This window comes from Pistacia vera, unplaced genomic scaffold, assembly GCF_008641045.1.
Source record: "Pistacia vera cultivar Batoury unplaced genomic scaffold, PisVer_v2 Contig160, whole genome shotgun sequence".
NCBI classification, from domain to species: domain Eukaryota; kingdom Viridiplantae; phylum Streptophyta; class Magnoliopsida; order Sapindales; family Anacardiaceae; genus Pistacia; species Pistacia vera.
Genome location: NW_022195685.1, coordinates 976,618 through 999,417, shown reverse-complemented (window position 1 = coordinate 999,417; position 22,800 = coordinate 976,618). Strand labels below are relative to the sequence as shown.

Here is a 22,800-nt window from a genome sequence, read left to right as displayed (position 1 = left end):
CCTGACAATGTGCAGCTATTTCCTCCCGCCTCCCTTGAAAGTCTCACAGTTCGTCCAAAAGAATGCTGGAATTCACTGGAATGGGACCATCCCAACACGAAGAATGTCCTTGAACGCTTCCTTCAGTAGTCAAGTTAAAATAAGTTGATTACAAGGTCAGTTAAAATTAAGTTTTAATTTTCTCTCTTTATAACAATGATTTAAATGGGTTTTTTTTAGGACTTTGCTTATTCATGCCTTCTTCATTGAATTTATAAAATTTACATTAAGATAATAAGTTTTCAATGAATTAAGTTGCTTAATAACAACTTCGTCTTAACATTTTTACAGTTCATCAATAAACAAAGAACAATTAAGAGCAATTTATAAAAAGTCTTTAGAAGTATAAGAATTTCTGCATGATTATTTTTGAGCAACTTTGGTTTACTTAGTGAATTAATGTTTATTGTAGCTATTTGTAATTCACTGAGAAATTGTGGCCATTATTCTAGACAGTGTCACGAACACTTAAAAAGTAGGTTTTCTTTCACTTTCACTTTGTATCTCTTATTTATTTTTTATTTTTTTGTTCTTCATCATCTAATGCTTATTTTATTTTTCTTATTTAAATTTTCCTAGGCAGGGCTAGCTGGCTAGTTATTCCTTGGGCAAAGTCTTTTTCTTCTATATTTATTACCATCTTTTGTAATGTAAAGTTTGATTATCAATGTGTTTTCCTTAGTTTAGTTCGTTGTACTATGAAGAAACAAGTGTGCGTGTTTTCCTTAATTTACTGTACTATGAAGAAACAAATATGTGAAGGTTTTACCATTGAAAGTGTATGGAGTCAGAATGCAATAGCAAAAGATGGTCAACGGATACAAACAACATTTAATCTAACAACACAGCTTGCACCAAGAAAATCAATACAAATTAAAAAAAAAAAAAAAATCAAATAAGTAAACAAAAATGGAATGGAAGATGAAACTTAATTTTGTAAGAGAACATATCAGCTCTCATTTGACAAAACGAGACAATCTTGACCTTGAATCAGCTTTACAGATTGAATCACATCCCTTGTTTTTATCTGTGACAGAATGTCTTTCCCCACTGTCGTGTATCTGTGTATCAAAATAGGACACAAGACAAGCATAAATATTCTTCAATACCAAAAAATTGAAATAAAAACTGGCGGCATTTTATATAAACATATTAAAGATGTTACCCAAAAACTAAAAATTGCCCTTCATCGAAAGAGAGCCCCCCTAAACCAGCCTACCGAAGAAGTAAATAACAATATAAGTCGTAATAATGATAAGACAGCGTGTATGATACAATTAATAAAATTAGGGTTCTATTCACCATCTTCATTTTGTAGTAAAAATAAAAAATAAAAAAAAGAGTTGGGTTCTAATACTGATTTTAAATTTTTAACAAAGAGCTGCAATTACTCACATTTCTTTTATCATATAGATAGAAGAAAAACCGATATGGCACTGAGTACTCCTCAGAGACTTCACTATGTGCCATAGCAACGACTCCATAAATTGATAGTGGAAGAACAGGCAGTTCCCCATCCTTTCAAGCAAAAATAATAGACTGAGAATAGTTAATGTCGAAAAGATATTAATCAAATTCTAGCTACAATAGATGATGCACCTGCACACTTAAGGTTGTTTTGTACAAGGGTTCAAATTGCCCAGATGGCTTTATTTCCAAAGGAACACTATAACCGTTGTCCTTTTCAAGACCGTTGTACATCAGATGGCTTGTTCAGTGCAACTGAGTCTTGTCCCGTCATATGCTCCATCAATCACCTGAAAATTTGTCAAATAGCTCTGCCTATTCTATCAAAAGAGAATGTATAATCCAATAATTCTAAGCTTTCCATTCAAGGAATAGAACAATAAAATTTCAAAAAACATCATTTTTTTCAACCATGGTATTAGCAGGACTATCAGAATTCCATGGAAAATTTCAACGCATTAGAAGAAATCCATTGATTAATTTTCAACAAAAAGATCCAAGTCAATAACAAAGCTTTGTTCTGAGAATTTGATTACTTACCTAGTTATAATTACATGTAAGTTTTTGGAGAAGGTAAAGGAGGAAATGAAATGACGCGCCAACAAATTTCATTTTCTTTCACTGTTTTTGAGCAATTTGTATTCTTTGAAAAATTGGTCTTGTGTAGTTAATGAGTCAAAGCATTTTATTCATTGTTTAGTTAGATCAACTGCAATTGTAAATTTCCTCTATATTCATTATTATGATGCACCGTTTAATTATAACAAGGACAAAAATAGAACGTATAGGATAAAGGATGGAAAATCAAGATGACATAATTCATTTACAGAAAGCATAATGAGGCGAAGGCAAGGTTCAACTACCTTACCAGTTTTGCGATATACCTAGGCGTTAGTGGTGCTGAATATCCATCTAGAACAACCTGAGTCCATTAATTAATTATTAGCCAAAATTTATATTGCACCTAATAACATTCATATAACTACATACAAGTGCAACCCATTTAGAGTGATACGTGATTGGTCTGGTGATTGTGTTTAGCCATCACTCAAGAGATTATCTTGATGGTAAAAGTGTTAGGAAATGACCCGGTTGCGCAGCGGAAAATAAAAATTTACAACCACGGATCGTTCCTTAGAACCCAAAATCAAGGCACAGATTTTACAGTTTATGCATAATAAGAATCTGNGCAGGGCCAGCTGACTAGTTATTCCTTGGGCAAAGTCTTTTTCTTCTATATTTATTAACGTCTTTTGTAATGTAAAGTTTGTTTATCAATGTGTTTTCCTTAATTCACTGTACTATGAAGAAACAAATATGTGAAGGTTTTACCATTGAAAGTGTTTGGAGTCAGAATGCAATAGCCAAAGATGGTTAAATGAATACAAACAACATAGCTTGCACCAAGAAAGTCAATACAAAATAAAAAAAAAACAAAAAAACAAAAATGGAACGGAATGGAAGATGAAACTTAATTTTGTAAGAGAACATATCAACTCTTATTTGGCAAAACAAGGCGATCTTGACCTTGAATTAGCTTTGCGGATCGAATTACATCCCCTGTTTTTATCTGTGACAGAATTTCTCTCCCCACTGTCGTGTATCTGTGTATCAAAATAGGACACAGGACAAGCATAAATATTCTTCCATACCAAAAAATTGAAATAATAAAACTCGTGGCATTTTATATAAACATATTAAAGGTTAAAGATGTTACCCAAAAACTGAAAATTGCCCTTCATCGAAAGATAGCCCCCCTAAGCCGGCCTACGGAGAAGTAAATAACAATATATGTCATAACTTGGATAGATGGAAATCCAAGAGCATGGAGAAAAAGAAGGATAATGATAAGACGGAGTGTATGATACAATTAATAAAATTAGGCTTCTATTCACCATCTTCATTCTGCAGTAAAAATAATAATAATAAAAAATTAAAAAAGAGCTACAATCACTTACATTTCTTTTATCGTATAGATAGAAGAAAAATTGATATGGTGCTGAGTACTCCTCAGAAACTTCACTATGTGCCATAGCAACGGCACCATAAACTGATAGTGGAAGAACTGGCAATTCCCCGTCCTTTCAAGCAAAAATAATAGATTGAGAATAGTTAATCTAGAAGAAGAGATTAAGCAAATTCTAGCTATAATAGATGATGCACCTGCACACTTAAGGTTGTTTTGTACAAGGGTTCAAATTGCCCAGATGGCTTTATTTCCAAGGGAACACTATAACCGCTATTCTTATCAAGACCGCTGTCCGTCAGAATGGCTTGTTCACTACAATTGAGTCTTGTCCCATCATATGCTCCATCAATCACCTGAAAATTTGTCAAAAATCTTTGTCTATTCTATCAAGAGAGAATGTATAGTCCAATAATTCTAAGCTTTCCATTCAAGGAAAAGAACAATAAAATTTCAAAAAACATCTTTTTTAACCATGGTATTAGCAGGACTATCAGAATTCCATGGAAAAGTTCAACACATTAGAAGAAATCCATTGATTAATCCTCAACAAAAAGATCCAAGTCAATAACAACACTTTGTTCTAAGAATTTGATTACTTACCTAGTTATAATTACATGTAAGTTTTTGGAGAAGGTAAAGGAAGAAATGAAATGATGCGCCAACAAATTTCATTTTTTTTTTTCACCGTTTTTGAGCAATTTGTATTATTTAAAAAGTTGGTCTTGCTTAGTTAATGAGTCAAAGCGTTTTGTCCATTGTTTAGTCAGATAACTGCAATTGTTAAATTTCCTCTATATTCATTATTATGATGCACCGTTTAATTATAACACAAAAATAGAACATATAGGATAAAGGATGGAAAATCAAGATCACGTGATTCATGTACAGAGAGCATAATGAGGCTAAGGTGAGGTTCAACTACCTTACCAGTTTTGCGATATTCCCAGCCGTTAGTGGTGCTGAATATCCATCTAGAACAACCTGAATCCATTAATTGATTATTAGCCAAAATTTATATTAATTTGCATAATAACATTCATATAACTACATACAAGTGCAGCCCATTTAGAGTGATAAGAGATTGGTCTAGTGATTGTGTTTAGCCACCACTCAAGAGATGATCTTGATGGTGGAAGAAAGAGTCAAAGTGTGAAAAGAGAACAGTAATCAAGATATTAGCCCTGTAGGTAACCATTACCATGCAACCACAATGAATTTGAGCCACAGCCCATAACAGAAGCAACAAGCAATCAATAGAGTTAATGTGTGACAATAGATGAAATTGAAATATGTCCATGCTTAAGAGAGAGAGAGAGAGAGAGAGAGAATTGAAATATGTCCATGCTTAAGAGAGAGAGAGAGAGAAACTGGGACAGAGCGAGAAACAGTTTCTGGTGTTGTAAAACATATTCACGCAATCCGCCACTAGAATCATAGCAGAAAAGAAGAAGTTAATAGGACTCCACAAACTCGATTTAGCATACCTGGATTGTGGCGGTTTTCCTCTGTTCACCCCCAGCTTCTGGGGAAAAGGATGAACCATCTCCTTTCTCAATGGTGAGTTCAACAATTCCTCTCCCTGTAAGCCTACAAATGAAAGAGCATCAGTTTCAAATTTCAGGACAGATGATGAAAACAAAAAGTCTTATTATCTTTCACAACAAAGTTCATCACGTTTCAATCAAATAAGTCAATTTTTTTTATCACAGAGCAGTTAAAGAAACAAATTAGAATTTTAGCATTGAAAGGAATGGTAATTTAAAAAGGTTCCAGTATAGGAATAAATAGTTACAATAACATCAGTTTCCATAATATGCATATAGCAATGCTCATTGAGATAGAGACTAAAAGATAAACAAATCATTCTTAGAGATGACTGACCTTGGATATTTCAAGTATTGCTCAGGCAACAAAAAGGACAGCCCAGGAGCCTGTTGTAAACAATATTCAATGAGATATTTAACATGCTCACATAGTCCTAATTAAATTTCTACTTGCTATTACTGAATTTATTGGCAAATTTATCGCAGATAAATATTATCAATGAAGTGGTTAAAATTTAAAGAAATTATGACAATTCATTTATCAAATATATATGCTGTTCATGCATCGGAAATGTAATATGCTATTAGCAGAACAACTGCACTTGCCTGTAGCAACTCCAATTCTGCAACAGTATCCAGAGATGCCGCAAGGCCAACAGATACTTTATCTGGGTCCTGATCCTTAATACAGTTTAGGAGTGCTTGCAATCCACCCTATTGAAAAAAGAAAACTGAAATATCATTCCAGTGGGTTCAGCAATGACCCTGTAAAATGAAGATTTTGTGGTGACATATATTAGATTTTCAAGACATTATCGCCACGCAGACTAAGGCCATGTAATGAGATGCATTAGAATAAAGAAGAAATAAGAAAGTTTTCATTCTTCAGTGATAGGTTGCTGATTTCAGGTCATGCACCTATGAATTAGTCCAACTGCATATCTGGAAGGGATACCAGGTAGACTTGACCCCCAAAAATGCACATCAAAACGAGTAGAAAGGAACTCTAAAATGCTTGTATGGTCAAACTAAGGTCTTCGTATAATATAATATTATCTCAGTCAATCCAGCACTAGCAGTAGTTAGTGTATATGACTTATGAGTCATGGCAAATAAAAGAAGATTTAATATGAACCCGGTTTTTTTTCTTTTCTAAAGTAAATTTCAATTTCTTCTTTCAAATTAAAGTCTTATACCTTCCCATCAATGAGAGATGCATACATTTTAGAACCCTTTTCCTTTAGATCCGTTGGGATACTAGCGAGTATAGAATCCTTTTCATCTGTTGCTATCTGAATTCAGAAGAATGAAAATTATCCATTCGGAATCATGATATCTGATGTACAAAAGGAGAATAGAACAGAGCGGAAATGTATTAAAATAAAGAGAACAACATGAAAAATAAAATATGGCATGAATGAAGAGAAGAGTTTAAAGTTTCAGAAGTAAATGAATTTAACAAGATAATACTTCCAATTATGTATGGTTTCCGAGAAAACAATACCAGCGGAGAAAACTTTTCTAATTCAAATAGCAATCTGCATTAGCAGGAAATAACAGAAGAGGTACAGTAATTGGCAGCAGAAACAACAAAATGGTGAATCTACAGGACAATCTGAAAGGAGAAACTCCGGAACTAAAATTGGAACACAAAAAATTGGTAATATCCCTCGGTCAAAAATCTTCTGAATTGCATTAGAGTGGGAAGTCTCTATTATCACCACTCCTTTATTTGAAATTCCTTCTCATTTTTAATAAGTTATTTTGAAAAATAAATGAATACCTTTAAAGCTTTCTTCACATTACCCTCCATGGTTCCATAAGGTTTTCTCTGAGGAATCCTTAGCAAAAATGATATGTCCTCCAGAGAATCCTAAAACAAAAACAAAGTTAGATATTGATTTATATTCAAGTTAGAGAGTATGAGAACACAATGTAATTATTATATATCTACCTGTATTGCCTTCATGTTCGTGTTTGCGGGGATTGCTCTTCTTAAAGCAAGTTCTCCAGTTCTCGGGACTTTGGTGTCAGGAGAATAAAGCACTGCCTTTGCAGGAGAAACAGACCAAAGTTCCCAGCCAATCATACACAACGGAGATGAAATTTGGACAAAAATGAAGATAGCGGCAATCAGAGTCTTCGCTGTCTTCATCCCATTTCCAAAAGCTGATATGCACAATTTGGTCGGGATACTATGCCAATACTCCAGCTCCTACAGAACTATAAATGCAAATTAGATACTGTGATTAACTCAAGAGGAATATAATTTCCTCAATTATTCTGGTCCAACACTATAAAGGTCTAATCGCTATGGAGGAAACAGAGAACTGAAAAACAGAAAACCACCGAGCAGTGTACAACTTTATTAAAAGGATCCATGCCGGTAGAACACAATTTATATCTTGACAGCAAAATGCAGCTAGCAGGAACGGAAAACGTAAGCGAAGCGCACAGCCACCATAAAAGAGCCATCACAGGTTTCAGACGGAACCCCACCACATTTAATAATAATGAATAATAAACTAAGAACTAGTTACAACAATATGGCATTTCCAAATGTCTGTCAATTTTTCCTTATATCCTTAAATATATTCAATATTTTTTCCACACAACTTTAAATGTACAAGGAATTCACACCCAATCCAAGAAATATGTCAAAAATTATACTTCACTAAGCGAAGAGAATTTATTAATTTGCCGAATCTAATAAGTAATAATATTGCCATCGGTACAACAGCCACCACACTGACTAAAAAGTGCAAGTAAAAAATCTTATAAATCTACCTTCATTACATTGCTCTAGCAAATAATTTACCACAGTTTCAATGCAGTCTAACTAGCATGAGCAGCCCACATTTTAAAATACATCAAAAATATGCGCCAGTAAAAGCTAAAACACACTAAAAGAACTAACCCCACAAGCTATAATCATGAATAGAACATAGAATTAAAGTAAAATCAGAAGACCAACCGTTGTATCATCTTGTTTAGACTTGCATTGAACCTTGAGTTGGCCAAATCTTGCAGATTGCTTTCTGCTGAGAGGAAATGTGAAACGGGCAGAGAGGATATTACGATTTGGTGTTGTGGAGAAAGTGAAAGACAGGTTGTGGGAGAAAGTGAGAGTGGGAGAAGATAAAGAGAAGGCCATGAACGAATGGAAGTTGTTTGGTCGTTGAAGATAGGTAGGTTTTTGGCGGGCCTAATCCACAAGGAAGAAACTTAAGCTTATCTGGAAGCTTTTAATTGGCTTTTGCATGAAATGACTGCCATGTCCCAATATTAAGGCTCGTTATTGGATAGTTTTTAAAATAATATTTTTTTAAAAGTTAAATTAAGTAAGTATTATAACGTAGAATTTTAAAAATTAACAAAAATACCTCTTATGTTTATTTATTTATTAATCACCCCTATAATAAAATATTCAAAGTTAATAAAAACACCCCCAACCCACTCTTTAAATACGGACAAATGGCCACCACCGTCGAAAGGTAGCCGAAAGCACCGGTCGTGCGCCAATACGGCCTTTTCTGGCCAGATCCATCTGGCTAGAAAAGGCTAGATCTACGGCTAGATCTGGCCATTGACGGCCAAATCTGGTCGCATTTGGTTGTCAACGACAGCCAAAGATACGGCCGTCGTTGACGACTATCTACAGCCAAAGATCTGGCCGAAAAAGGCTAGATCGATGCACTACCGGCCAAATTCAGCAGGTAGTGCACCATTACACCAGATTTCGGCTAGCTTCCGATAGTGGTGGCCAGAATCTGGTAAATTTGGGTTGTTAGGGTTTTTTTGTCAATTTTTAAAAAAATTATTGGGGTTGTTTAGTTAAATTAACAAATTTAGGGAGTTTAAAAGAAATTGAATAATATAGAATTATATTTTGAAAATAGGTTAACTAAACACAAATTTTGTGTTAACTTTATTAGGAAAACTATTCGAATTATATTTTGAAAATAGGTGAACTAAACACAAATTTTGTGTTAACTTTATTGGGACTATAATAGTTTTTCCAATATATGTACCAAACGGTGCCTAAGTCTCTGGTTAGTATTATATCTGTATAGGGTTTTTAATTGAAATAACCAAAACTCGGGGCTATACAAAATTGACCAAAATCCTAAGCGCTATACCCATATGGCCACCAAATGAAAATGCCCCCATATATAAACCAAGTTTTCCATCATTTTCAACCAATTTAAAAAAAAAAAAAAAAAATCTTCGGAGCCTATTTTCAATTTTGAGTTTTCAATAACTGATTTGTTTAACTGACTTTAGGGGATTGACTTTGAACAATTTTGAGTGGTGAGAATGAAATCAATGGCGATATTAAGATCACAGGTTTACAATCAACTAGGAATTGGTCGAGATGGGTAAAAATGTTCGTTTCTTGGCACTTTTTCATCGATTTTGTATAATTGTTAGGTTTATGTTAAATTTTTAGAGTTCGTGTTAAATGTTAGCGTTTAAGGTTTTTTTGATTTAAATGTTATTTTAATCGTGTTATTGTTGTGCATTTTGTTGTTTTTATACTTTTATTTGTTGTATGTGTTGGTTTGGATGATTGGTTATTGAAGTTTTGATGTCAAGAAGATGGGATTGGGTGATTTGTGGTTGGAAAAGGGGTTTCGAAACCTAGCATAGGTTTTCCAAGTCATGCAATGGATCGCAAACTAGAAATCCTATGGTATCTAATTAGCATGATAAATCATATTAAAACAAAAATTAACGCGAGAGACTAGAAAGTTTCACGCAACTCGCGTGATCTTCTATGTTAAGTGTGAAGGTGTTATTTATGTCCTAGTGTAACGTGTCATGCTAGGTAAAAAATAATCACACAAATAGACAAAAAGTTTTACGCAACTTGTGATGAGTGTCAAAAATGCACTCGTATTTAGTGATTCTGTGAATAGTATTTGTGGAAATTATGATTATATTGTCTAACTTTATTGTGAATTTCTTTATATTTCTACTTTCTAGAATTACGAGTATGTATGTGGGTTTTCAGGTTTCTAGGCGCTATAATGGTGATTTCGTATATACAATAATGATCCGAGACTTTGGAAACATGAAATGCAAATCAGAGATAAAAGAATTAAGAATTAAAGTTCCATATTGGTGTCGTAGCGGAGATTTTATGTGTCATAGCTGAAGGAGAAAGCTAAAAGGCATGTTTTGGATAGAGACTTCATGTCGCGGCGGAGGAATTCTTATGCCGCGGCATGAGCAAGGTTTTGTGCAAAGAAGTTTCTGCAGATGATTGGTGCCACGACGCTACAAAGTCATGTCGTGATGTATATCACGAAGCCATTAAGAGAACATCTAAATCAATCTGTATTCCTAAAGTTACCCATAGTGGTCTAAAACTATAAATAGGACTTTGTAACTTTATTTAACAGTTTTTTTACTTCAACTTTGTGGAGAATTAATACAAGGAAGGAGAGAAGATCTTACCTTGTGTTTTTCATCATCTTCCTTACACTTCATATTTTGGAAGGTTTTGAGGTTTGATTTCCCAATGTCTATGGGTAATTAATTTCTTTTCTAGGGATCCAATGTAGCCTAATATAAAGGCTTTATGTCATTATTAATTCTATCGTTTAATCAATTCAATTCAATTATAGTTTCATTCGTTGTGATTAATTCAATCTTTAATTGATATTATTGCTAAATCACTTTTAATGTGAAATAATTTATAGTGCGAGATAAGGTTAGATAGGCATCATATGTCAACTTTGAATAACTCTCTTGAATGAATGATTTGTATGCACACACAAATACAAATTGGTTCATGTTATAAGTGTTTCTCGTTCTTAATAGTTTTTTAATTATTAGGCTAGATTACATGTCCTAATTAGTTTAGTATTAGAAACACTTTATCAAATCCAGACGTCATACGATAATATATTGTAGATAATTATTTCACAAAAAACTCTCACAACGATACTGCCATCAACTTTCAATCCAAGCAATTATAAGAATCAAACAAAATTCCTCACAAACTACAAAGTGCACAAATGTAATGATATACGGATTTTAAGTTAAGATCGAAGTGTTGCCTTGATGTAGTGATTTCCTAAGTCTTTTTCGTAGGCTTGATTTTATGTTTCTGGTGGGAAAGTTTTAAAAATGATAGTGAAAAAAAAAATGTGAGTTTAGTTGGTAAGTGTTTGAATGTTAGGAATAAGGGCATGTTCGTATTTATACGAAGAAGTTGGTCATATGAGTATAAGGTTTGGGATTTTGGTTAATTTTTATGGCCCTCCTGAGTTTTGGTCATTTAATTAAAAACCCTTGTATACACGTCTCGCCCCCCAATGTTTAATCAAATAACAAATGCCTCCTAAAATTTCAAAATTACCAAAAACTCTCTTACCATTTATATACTATTAGAATTTATAGTATGATAGATTAATAAATATTTACCTAATTGTCCATTTGTTGTCTATTTTAACACTGATAAATTAACGATAGAGGGCTATATGTTATTTCTAAAACTACAGAAGAATTTTTATTGTTCAATTGTACATAAAGGGGATTACTGTTATTAATCATATGTAATTTTATATATTAATGCAACTCATTTTCCAAACACAACCCTGTACTACAATTTATAAGGATAGGATAATATCCTCCACCAGTGTAGAAATAACCCAACCCATGTCCAGAAATAAAGGACGAAAGAAAGATCCCAAAACCAAACACCCAGTAATATTAACAAAGGGAAGTCATCTAACGGTCAAATGAGAAGTCCCAATCATCGCGTGTGCTACGCCGCGAAGCACTAGATCCCCGGCTTGTGAATCTCGATTCTCAACGCTTGAGAGAAAAAACAAAGTTAAAGATCTTTCTCACTCTCTAATATTGCTCGCTCGCTTGCTCTCTGCATATACATTTACTTTGTAAATGTGTATGTATCGATCCATGGATTGCTTGTAGTTTATGTAGATCGATAACAGAAATGGCGAATTATTTAGCTCAGTTTCAGTCGATCAAGAGTGCGTGTGATCACATCGTAATTTCTGGTAAATCTCATCTCACAATTAGTAACTCTTTTTAGTTTCAGTGATAATTTTGTTGTTTTTTTATCTGATTGTGCCTGGATCAAGGTTTCTTTATTTTTTGCTTTTTAAGTGTTCGATTAGCAGCTTCAAATTAGTATAAAATGTAATTTTTTAAAGAAACTTGTATAGTTACGTGTATGTATCTAGGGCATTATTTGGAGAATTTGATATTTTACAATAAATGCATAGTAGTGGATATTTGTTTTTGATCTTTTTTTTTTTTTTTTTTTTTAATCTTTTAGTGCTCGATTAGTTTATTCAAATTAGTATAAACTGTAAATTTTTAATGGAAATTATATGTTTGCATGTATGTTTTGTATGGCATTAGTTGGAGAAATTTAGATTTATTATAAGTGAAAGTTGCTGGATATTAGTTTCTGCTGTTTTTTTTTTTTTTTATTTAAATGTTCGATTCGATGTTTAAAAGTTGTATTAACAGTTAATTTTATTTCTAAAGAAAATATGTATGCATATTAGTAAGAGAAGTTATTATTTGGTTTAACGATAATTGTTGGATGTTGACTAATTAATAGATGGGCATGAGTTAGTTACTACTTATTTGTTTTGATTCTCCAAGGAGTGATATGAAATCAGAATATAAGTTTACTAGAAAAGCAACTTGTGATAAATTTAATTCTGTTATGTTTGTTGTTAATGTTTTTACTGTGAACTGGTTTGCAGTTGAAGATGTGAGTGATTTGTGGCCAACTGTGAAGAGTGGATTTGAGGAACGGTTGCCGTTTAAGATAGCTTGTTTGAATAACAAGACACGTAATCTTGTATTTGTGGAGAAATTGCCTGCTGAATTTATATTAACAACAGATTCAAGACTTCGTAGCAGATTTCCGCAGGAGCAACTTTTGTTTTGGTTTCGAGAACCATATGCAACTGTAGTTCTTGTGACATGTGAGGTAACTTGCAAATTATTGAGTTCATCCATGATATTTAATTTCTTTTTCCTGGGTATTGGGTATCTTAATGTTAATGAGACAGATTTTGAACTGAAACTATTGACACTGTCTTAATGTTAATGAGACAGATTTTGAACTGAAACTATTGACACTGTGTCAATAATGCTCATTCTGCTGGGTGGTATCATAATCAATATGTTCTACTTTCGGCACTGGTTTAGACTCAATAAGATATTTTAAGAAATGTTTAAAACTCTACATGATCTTAGGTGTTGGATTCTTATAGCTAGTTTACATCTTTTTGCCTTATAAACTTATATATTTTAGTTCATTGTTAGCTGATAACTTTATTTTCTTATTTTCCCTACTTCAGTGTTTTATTGTATTATTGCTAATCTTTTCTGCTTCAATATTTTTTTCCTCAGGATTTTGATGAGTTCAAAACCATTCTTAAACCACGCTTGAAATTGATTGTCCAAAATGATGAGCGGGAATGGTTGATTGTATTTGTGTCTAAAGCTCATCCAAGCAATGATCAAGCCACCAAAATGGCAAAAAAAGTATATGCCAAAATTGAAGTTGATTTTAACGCCAAGAAGAGAGAGAGGTAATCTTGCTGTTTTGAACATTTTCTTTGTACTTTTACTTGTGCATTGAGAACAATGCACAAATCCGAGTTCGACTCAAAGTTTACTGTATTGATCAAGCTTATGCATTATACTTAATATCTACTGCAGTATATAGTTTCTCTTTACAACTTCAATATTCACACAATGGGCAATGTGATATCAGGGTATTGTATAAGTTCATTATTAACAAGGCCAGTAGTAATGATGTCACTGGAAATAGCATCCAAGGAATTTATGTGTTCTTGAGCAGATTCATAATGTCACTTTTGCTGTCAATGATTATGATATTTTATTTATGAACAAGTAAAATTTTATTAACTGAGAGATAGCAAAATTATGGAAGAAAGTGAATCTGCAGTAAAACCATCATAACACATCAGAAAAGAAATAAAAATTAGTAAGATACAGCAGCCCAGTTATCTTAAATTTTCTGATGGTTATGATTGATGATTCAAAAGCATAATTGTTTTGCCAACTCACAAGTATGGCTATATTACTGGGATAAAATATGAATATTTTATTGGGGTAGAAAGGGGTTTTAAAATGCCTACCGACGAAATCCTTTCTTCCCAATATGTGTGGTGTACCAAGGGAGTATCTATTGAAGTTGCTATTTGTTCTCTTTTAATACTTTAAAATCCTTCAGGTGCTGCAAATTAGATCTACACGGCCCTGAACCAAGTTTTTGGGAAGACTTGGAATCCAAGATTATGGAGTCCATTCGGAATACATTGGATAGGCGTGTGCAGTTTTATGAGGATGAGATACGCAAACTAAGTGAGCAGCGATTCTTTCCAGTCTGGAACTTCTGTAATTTTTTCATTTTGAAGGTTGGTTCTCTTCTCAAACTTAAAACGAACAGAATGCTATATATAAAAAGATGATGTGGCTGCAAGGAGAATATTTCCTAATTGTCAATTACAATAGTTTGCTTTTTAATGATATGCCTCTTATTTCTCATGTAAATATGTTTTCAATGGAAGAGCATGTCCTTGATTTCATGTTCTATAAATGTATGAAAGAGATAGTGCTTCATACTTGACACAGTAAATGTGGAGTTCAACTCTCAGGAATTGTTGTCATGGCATGTATCCCTCCTGTTTATTACATTCATGAAGTTTAACATTAGGGGGTGGAAAACGGGGTTTGAATCTTAATTACACATTGGAAGTTTCTGACTTAACAATTTTTTTTTTTTTCCCTGTTATCAGGAAAGCCTGGCTTTTATATTTGAGATGGCTCATCTTTATGAAGATGCATTACGTGAATATGATGAATTGGAATTGTGCTATCTGGAAACAGGTGCCTATTGTTTCTTATGTGTTGCTAGATATATCATTTTTTCTGCTTAGGTTGGAAGTAAAAAGGAGTGTGTTTATACAAGACTAGATACCTTTGAACCTTTGTGTTCTGTTTTTGGATTTTTTTGGCCTATAAATTTCCCTATGGGAGATTTTCTCTGAAAGAAATACATAATACCTTGTTCTCGATTAAATATGGACAGAGCCAAGGTATTAAATATATGCAAGGATTCACTATCAGGTATTGGAATGTAAATGTCAACTTTATTGATTATGTAGTTGTCACTTGAAAAAAATTAACTTGAATGCATAGTTTCATTTGCTAAAATTGTTCTGCCCATAAAATGGTCAGGGTAAGGCACTCTGAATAATAGTTTTTAATCATATCCTTTTTTTTTTTTAAAAAAAAAAAAAAAAAAGTTGAAACTGCTAAAGTGTTGTTCTTCATGACTTGTTCAATGTTCCAGAGTTCAAGAAATTTGTATGATAATTTGAAAATCTAGGCATGTTACTGATTTCTGTAGCAATTTCATACCAATAACATTTGATGCTTCTTTTTATTGGTAAAAGCAGTACCTTCTTTTCTGTTTTAGCCTTCTTCTCAAGTATTCATATTTTATTCCAATTTTATGTAGTCAATGTGACTGGGAAACAAAGGGAATTTGGAGGCATAGACCATGGTGATGATCAAGCCGCACTTCTTAATCCTGCAAATAAACCATTGACACAAATTGTTCAAGATGACTCATTCAGGGAATTTGAATTTAGACAATATCTGTTTGCTTGTCAATCAAAGGTGTGCAAGACTGGGAATTTCTTGTTCAACCTTAAATTGGTTGTATTAAGTTATTTATGATTGAACTGCACTTGTTAAGCTCGACATGAGGTTGGATAAAGAGGTTTTTCATTTTTGGTTAGCTTGAAATCCTTATCATCAATGATTTATGTTAATTTGCAGCTTTTATTCAAGTTGAATCGTCCCTTTGAGGTTGCATCAAGAGGTTATTCATTTATAATTACCTTTTCAAAGTCCCTGGCACAACATGAGGTATCTAATATCTTTTGTTTCATTTAGTTAATTTATACAGTTTTATATTAAGCACTTGTTAAGAAGTATTAGTTCTGATCATGCATTTCTGCTCTCTTTTTTCACTCCTCTTGGAGTTCTTCTAGAATATATTACCTTTCTGTATGCGAGAAGTTTGGGTAATTAGTGCATGCTTGGCTGTAATCAGTGCAACCTCTTCTGATTACAATGAAGGACTTGCAGCATTTGATATAGAAAAAGAGTTCTATCGGCTCCTTGGTGACCTGTATTCTTTATGTAGAGTTAAGGTAATTTTTATAGCACTTCATAATGAATCATTATATCTGGTATTTGATAACAGTTTTCTTTATGATGCTAAATTTTTCTGCCTTCACTTTAAAGTGATTGATTCAGTTTTCAACTGATAATGGGGCCAGAAATTCTGGCAGCACCAGCAACTTTCTCTGAATATATTTTGTAGAATTTCACACCATTATGGACTGTGAAACTTGTTTCTTTTCTTTTTTTCTTTGAACCTTATATATAGAAATCTTGTTTAAGTGGGTTTATTATAATTGCAGTTCATGAGGCTTGCATACCTAATTGGATATGGATCAGATATAGAAAGAAGCCCTGTCAACAGGTATGAATTGATTTTTTAAGATCAATATCATTTTGAGCCTTCTATTATGGTTGTTGGTTATATTATTCTATAAGCTTGACCTTGTGACTGAAAATAAATTACCTTTAACCATGCCGAATTTTGACCTTCTTGTCGATTTATCATTCATCTGTTAATTTATTTCCTCTTGCTTTGAGCAGTGCCTCTCTCAGTTTGCTACCTTGGCCAAAACCATCAGTTTGGCCTTCAGTTCCACCTGACGCTTCCTCTGAAGTGTTTGTTAAAGAAAAGGTAAGTTCTTAAATGATAGATGCAATTGAATGGCGAAAGAGCATTTAATGTTTTGTTTTATATTTGTAAAAGCATCAAAATTTAGCTGCCACACTATGTCTCCTTTGGCATGTTGTAATTCTATTTGCTTCATAAAAGACATGAAATATTCTGGCTTGTTTGTATTGTGCAGCTGATTCTTCAAGAAAATCCAAAAGTCAAGCACTTTGGTATCCAGAGAAAACCTTTGCCTCTTGAACCTTCAGTACTACTACGCGAGGCCAATCGTCGAAGGGCTTCTCTTAGTGTCGGAAATATGTTAGAAATGTTTGATGGGTAATACAAATTAGTAATATGAACCAAATATAGCGTTTTGGATTTTTCCACATTGTTTGATGTTGATTGCATTTTAAAGGTTTTTATTTCAAGTCATCTCTATTTTTATTTATTTACTTTATCCTTTTGGGATTTTCAAGTTCTCATTTGTAGTGGTTTGTCAATTGGCAGATCAGGTTCTGATGCATCATTAAGGATGTCCCCTTCAAATAAATTACAAGCAATTACTATGTCGCGCACTAACTCTTCTCCTGGAACCTTTGATAGCCCAATTGATAGACCTATGAGACTTGCTGAGATATTTGTTGCATCTGAGCATGCTCTGAAGCGTACAATTTCAAATCCTGATCTTTGGAAATCGTTGTCATCTGTGGAGGAATTTGAGGTATTAAATTCATGCAGTTTCTGCTTAAAGAAAAATCTGTGGTGTTTTAAGCATGCAGGATCCTATCAAGAAATAAAATAAATAAATAAATAATAAAAAAGAAGAAGAAGAATTTCTTCTCACTTCTCATGCTCAATTTGAACTTGTATTTCATGAGATGACCCCATGATCTGGTGAAAAAGATACGCCACTGCTCATTTAAAGTAGAATAGCTCCTTCCAAATTAAATTTTATGAGAACTTCTACAAAGTCAGCCTTTTTTGTTAGTGGATTAACTTAGAATATCAGAAGTTATAAATTCCGGACATGTTATATCCGGATGTGGTTGATCACTGGGGGATTTATTGGCATTCATGATTTAATCTGTTTCGCTCTTGCAACCTTGATTTATACCTCTCTCTCTTTTTAACTTTGAACCTTGTTCATGGCAGCAAAAATATTTGGATCTTTCAAAAGGTGCTGCTGACAATTATCATCATTCATGGTGGAAAAGACATGGAGTTGTCCTTGATGGTGAAATAGCAGCTGTTTGCTTTAAGCATGGAAACTTTGATCTAGCTGCAAAATCATATGAGAAGGTTTGTGCCCTTTACTCAGGAGAAGGATGGCAGGATTTATTGGCTGAAGTATTGCCCAATTTAGCTGAGTGTCAGAAGATTCTAAATGATAAAGCCGGTTACCTATTATCTTGCGTGAGACTGCTTTCACTGGATAAAGGATTATTCTCTACAAAGGAACGCCAAGCTTTTCAGTCAGAGGTTATTAGTCTTGCTCACAGTGAAATGAAGAATCCTGTGCCCTTAGATGTATCATCTCTAATTACTTTTTCTGGTAACCCTGGGCCACCTTTGGAGTTATGTGATGGTGATCCTGGTACTCTATCTGTAACTGTTTGGAGTGGCTTTCCTGATGATATAACCCTTGATTCACTTAGTCTCACTTTGACTGCTACATTTAATGCTGATGAAGGTCCTAAGGTATGCGTTTGTGATACTTATATTCAGTATTATATAGATGAGTGGTACACATTTTGTTGCATCTTGATTAATCAATTATTACACTGATAATTCAGGCATTAAAGAGTTCTAATGCAACTGTATTAAAGCCTGGTAAGAATAGCATTACAGTTGATTTACCACCACAAAAACCAGGTTCATATGTCCTGGGAGTTCTTACTGGGCAGATTGGACTCCTGAGATTCAGATCTCATAGTTTTTCCAAGGTTGGGCCAGCTGACAGTGATGATTTTATGAGCTATGAAAAGCCAACCAGGCCTATTTTGAAGGTAGTTTCTCTCATTCAATAAAACAATGGTTCTAAGAGTTTAAGAGTAGTATCTAATAATTTTTATGATGATTCTGATGATAGCAACTATGTTTATGCGTATGATGTCTATCTGCATTTTTTTTCTCTTTCCATTACTTTTTTCCGCTGTTGAGTCAAGAGTCAATCCATTCAAGTTTGGGTAGATAGTATGTATTATTTAATCACCTAAATTTTCCTTTTTCTTCAGGTTTTCAATCCAAGACCTCTGGTTGATCTTGCTGCAGCTATATCATCTCCTTTGCTAATAAATGAAGCTCAGTGGGTTGGCATTATAATACGCCCGATTGACTACTCATTAAAAGGTGCTGTCTTGCATATTGATACTGGTCCAGGTCTGAAGATTGAAGAATCACATTTCATTGAGATGGAGAGCTACAATAGTGTATCACAGAGTGTTGCCAACTTGGGAAACCGTCATAGTACTCAAAAGGACAGCTCGTTGGCTTTTAATAAAGACTTTGAGCAGCTGCGTCTCAATGATGGTAGAATTCAACTTCCAGATTGGGCAAGTAATGTAAATTCTATTCTGTGGATCCCAGTTTGTGCTATCAACAAAAGTCTTGCTAGAGGATCATCTTCAGGTTAGGAATGAAATGAAACTTTTGATGGTTTTGATTTATTGTGTCTGCTGCATATATTTCTTTCTTACTGTTCAACTGTTATTAACAATAATATATGTTAATGTACAGTAACCCCCCAGACACAGAGCATCGTTGATGGAATGAGGACGATTGCTCTAAAACTTGAATTTGGAGTATCCCACAACCAGATATTTGAGAGGCATTCTCTTTTTTCCGTCATTCTTTTAGATGTCATTTTAAATTTTTGTTTTCTGTTTCCTGTGTGTTTATTTGTGTGGAGATTTCTCATCTGTTATTCATCTGTATAAAATTTATTGAATTACCTGGCATTGATCTGCAGAACAATAGCTGTGCATTTCACGAACCCTTTCCATGTGAGCACACGTGTTTCAGACAAATGCATTGATGGTACTATACTTCTGCAGGTATTTATTCTGACTTTCATGTATGGTTTATACTTATTTGAGCTTGTACTAGATTTTTATAAAGTATTACTGGATGGAATTGAGCTTAAAGTAGCAAACATCTAGGGTGTAGAATTTCCCATATTTAGAAGTACATATTTATGTAGACATCAGCTAAAGAGGGTAATTTAATTCAAAAGGGGGTCTTTTGAGATTTACATCTTTATTTTATCGCTGTGATTGGAAAATATTTGAGTTTCTCATGTCAAGTTTTATTTGTTTAGTTATAAATTCCACTTGTTTCTTTCAGGTGATACTTCACTCACAAGTGAAGGCCTCATTGACTATATATGATGCTTGGCTTGATCTTCAAGATGGATTTGTTCATACAGGACAAACTAATGGGAGGCCAACTTCTGGCTTTTTTCCACTTGTCATTTCTCCAACTTCTAGAGGAGGAATCCTCTTTAGTATATGCTTGGAGAAGACGCCTACTGAAGGTATAGACTTTTGACTCTGAATAGAAATTGGCCTTTTTATTTCCATTCAAACTAGATTCAAACTCCCTGCAGGACTTTTGGCTTCATCTTTTCCACTTTAATTGTGATCTGATGCCTTGTATTTATGACAAGTAACCAAAGTGATTTTGTGATTTACAGTTGAAGTTGAGGTAGTCAGACCAGAGAGTATATTAAATATCCAATATGGAATTTCTGGTGATAGAACAGCTGGAGCACATCCTCCTGTGACTTCAAATTCCACTGGAACTGAGGATGCTTGAGGCAGTTTGATCTTCAGGAGTGCTCTTGTTTTGCAGCGGCCTGTGCTTGATCCCAGCCTGGCTGTTGGGTTTCTTCCTCTTCCTTCCAGTGGCCTTAGAGTTGGGCAGCTTGTTAACATGCAATGGAGGGTTGAAAGGTTAAAGGATTTTGAGGACAATGAAGCTTCTCAAAGCAAAGTAAGTCAATTGAACGTTCTCATTTATACGAACACTAAAATAAGCCAATTGAACAGTCTAATTTATACGAACACTAAACTAGAAATTTTCAATTAGAACATCGAGGGATTTAAAATTTCTTTTATAGCAGAGTTAAAAAATTTCAACCTAAAACTGGGCTGATAGTCCCTGTGCCTTTTTAGTAAAAGCTCATGTCACTTCGATAGTTCCGTATGATGGCTGAAATTTTTAACCACCTACAACAGTATGAGTTTTCTTTTCCCATATCTTCTCGCACATTTAAGTTAGGAGGTTACATTGATAAGGGAGGTATGAAAAGAAGTTTAACTAAGTTTACAAGTTTTTTGTTGATTTGGATTCCTGGACCTTAAATGTGGAAACCTCATCAGTGCCTTGTGAAAACTTTTATACTTAAGGTGAGTTTTCATCATTTGGAGACGCAGACCGCATAAAACAGGGAAATTCAGTGTTTCTCCCTCAGTTTGCTCAGCAAAAGATTGAAATTTATTCAAATGAAACCTTATTTATGTTGCTGGTCACTTTTTCTCAATTCTTCTGTCACCGCTCTGGGTCAGATAGGTTATAATTGAAGATGGGGTGCAATTACATTGGCATTTGTCATCAAATGCAAGGAATTTGTGATTCTCATGATTTCTGTGCTGATTTTTTGGAGGCTATTTATTAATGATACTTATCATTTGTGCAACAGGATGAGGTGTTATATGAAGTAAATGCTAATTCTGACAATTGGATGATTGCTGGGAGGAAAAGAGGGCATGTATCTTTCCCCACAAAGCAAGGTTACCGAACAAACTTTCATTTGCTTTCAAATTTTCATGTACAGAATAGTTTAAGTAGCTTTTCTCTAGCAAAAAATGTTCATATTCTCCATTTCTGTGGCTTTCTTAACCATCTCTTTTCACTGTAACAGGTTCAAGGATAGTTATCTCTATATTATGTGTGCCACTGGTCGCGGGTTATGTTCGTCCCCCACATCTTGGCCTCCCAGATGTGAATGAGGCAAATATAAGTTGCAATCCTCCTGGACCCCATTTGATTTGTGTCTTGCCTCCAGCACTAAGCTCCTCATTCTGCATTCCAGCATAATATCTCTGAACTTGTCCGGCATGCCACTTTTCCCAGGTCATCGTGATTCTTTACACAATATAATGGAAAGTTTTTCAACTTGATCAAAGTTTGATCGTTACAGAGATAAATTTAGGCATTAAGTTTTGATATTTGTAAATTTGTATTTTTCCTGATTGTTAGAAAAATCACGAGTAGAGTTGCATTTCATTTTTAGGTAGTTTTGTGGGAGTTCTCAACATCGGCTGTTACTGTCATGTAGCGCCCTGACTTATGTACAGCGGAACTTTGTACTCTTCAATGTACAACACACCGGATAGAGACCGAGAAATACATGATTTACTTGTTTCACAAATTAATTTAGGTAATTTTTTTTTTTTTTTCATGTACAAAAATGAATCCAAAAATTGCAGTTTGTATTGATACTTCTTGATGTGGTGTACATTCCATGCATAACAGTTGAAGTGCTTGATGCTGAATATGTAATCTACACAGGGTTTTATTTTCTGGGGAAAAGATTCTTGAATTTAAATTTGAATAAATCAGAAGTTAAATGTCACTCCCTTTCGCACTTCGGGACCTTGCCCGTTCAAACAATTTCATGATGTTAACCAGAAGTAGATTTGCTTCAAATGTTTCAGAATTTCGTGTGGTTGATTTAGGTACTTCAACTAAACATTTGTTCAGTTACTGTATACACATGGGCATTTTATTAGAAGTTGATTATGAATACGATAATATTAGACTTATGAACTTTTCTACAAACTCGTATGTTAAAATCTAGATGTTTTTCGTTTATTTGTGTTAAAAAAATAAATCATATTTATAGTATACAAAAAACAAGTTCGTTTGAAAAAAAGAATGCAAAATTAAAA

General features: G+C 33.8%; 2 protein-coding genes across 2 annotated transcripts; one reads left to right on the top strand and one right to left on the bottom strand.

The window, feature by feature from the left end:
• Positions 1 to 2,745: 2,745 nt before the first annotated feature.
• LOC116125192 (peptidyl-prolyl cis-trans isomerase CYP37, chloroplastic-like) lies at positions 2,746 to 8,201 on the bottom strand. The gene is made up of 12 exons (XM_031410932.1): positions 7,994 to 8,201; positions 6,974 to 7,234; positions 6,803 to 6,892; positions 6,216 to 6,311; positions 5,626 to 5,733; positions 5,357 to 5,406; positions 4,960 to 5,062; positions 4,403 to 4,456; positions 3,670 to 3,828; positions 3,465 to 3,587; positions 3,224 to 3,273; positions 2,746 to 3,110 (listed from the first exon to the last, which is right to left on the bottom strand). Exons 1-12 carry the CDS (start codon positions 8,171 to 8,173, stop codon positions 2,999 to 3,001), a joined length of 1,386 nt encoding a protein of 461 aa, XP_031266792.1. The 5' UTR covers positions 8,174 to 8,201; the 3' UTR covers positions 2,746 to 2,998.
• Positions 8,202 to 11,825: 3,624 nt separating this feature from the next.
• LOC116125136 (trafficking protein particle complex II-specific subunit 130 homolog) lies at positions 11,826 to 22,260 on the top strand. Its single transcript, XM_031410852.1, has 21 exons — positions 11,826 to 12,050; positions 12,771 to 13,000; positions 13,426 to 13,607; positions 14,276 to 14,459; positions 14,841 to 14,931; positions 15,566 to 15,726; positions 15,889 to 15,978; positions 16,104 to 16,265; positions 16,539 to 16,600; positions 16,780 to 16,870; positions 17,043 to 17,185; positions 17,357 to 17,570; positions 18,002 to 18,547; positions 18,643 to 18,855; positions 19,084 to 19,477; positions 19,586 to 19,676; positions 19,818 to 19,902; positions 20,192 to 20,381; positions 20,541 to 20,839; positions 21,549 to 21,639; positions 21,771 to 22,260. The coding sequence occupies exons 1-19, from the start codon at positions 11,987 to 11,989 to the stop codon at positions 20,660 to 20,662; spliced, it is 3,315 nt and encodes a 1,104-aa protein (XP_031266712.1). The 5' UTR covers positions 11,826 to 11,986; the 3' UTR covers positions 20,663 to 20,839; positions 21,549 to 21,639; positions 21,771 to 22,260.
• The last annotated feature ends 540 nt before the right edge of the window (positions 22,261 to 22,800 follow it).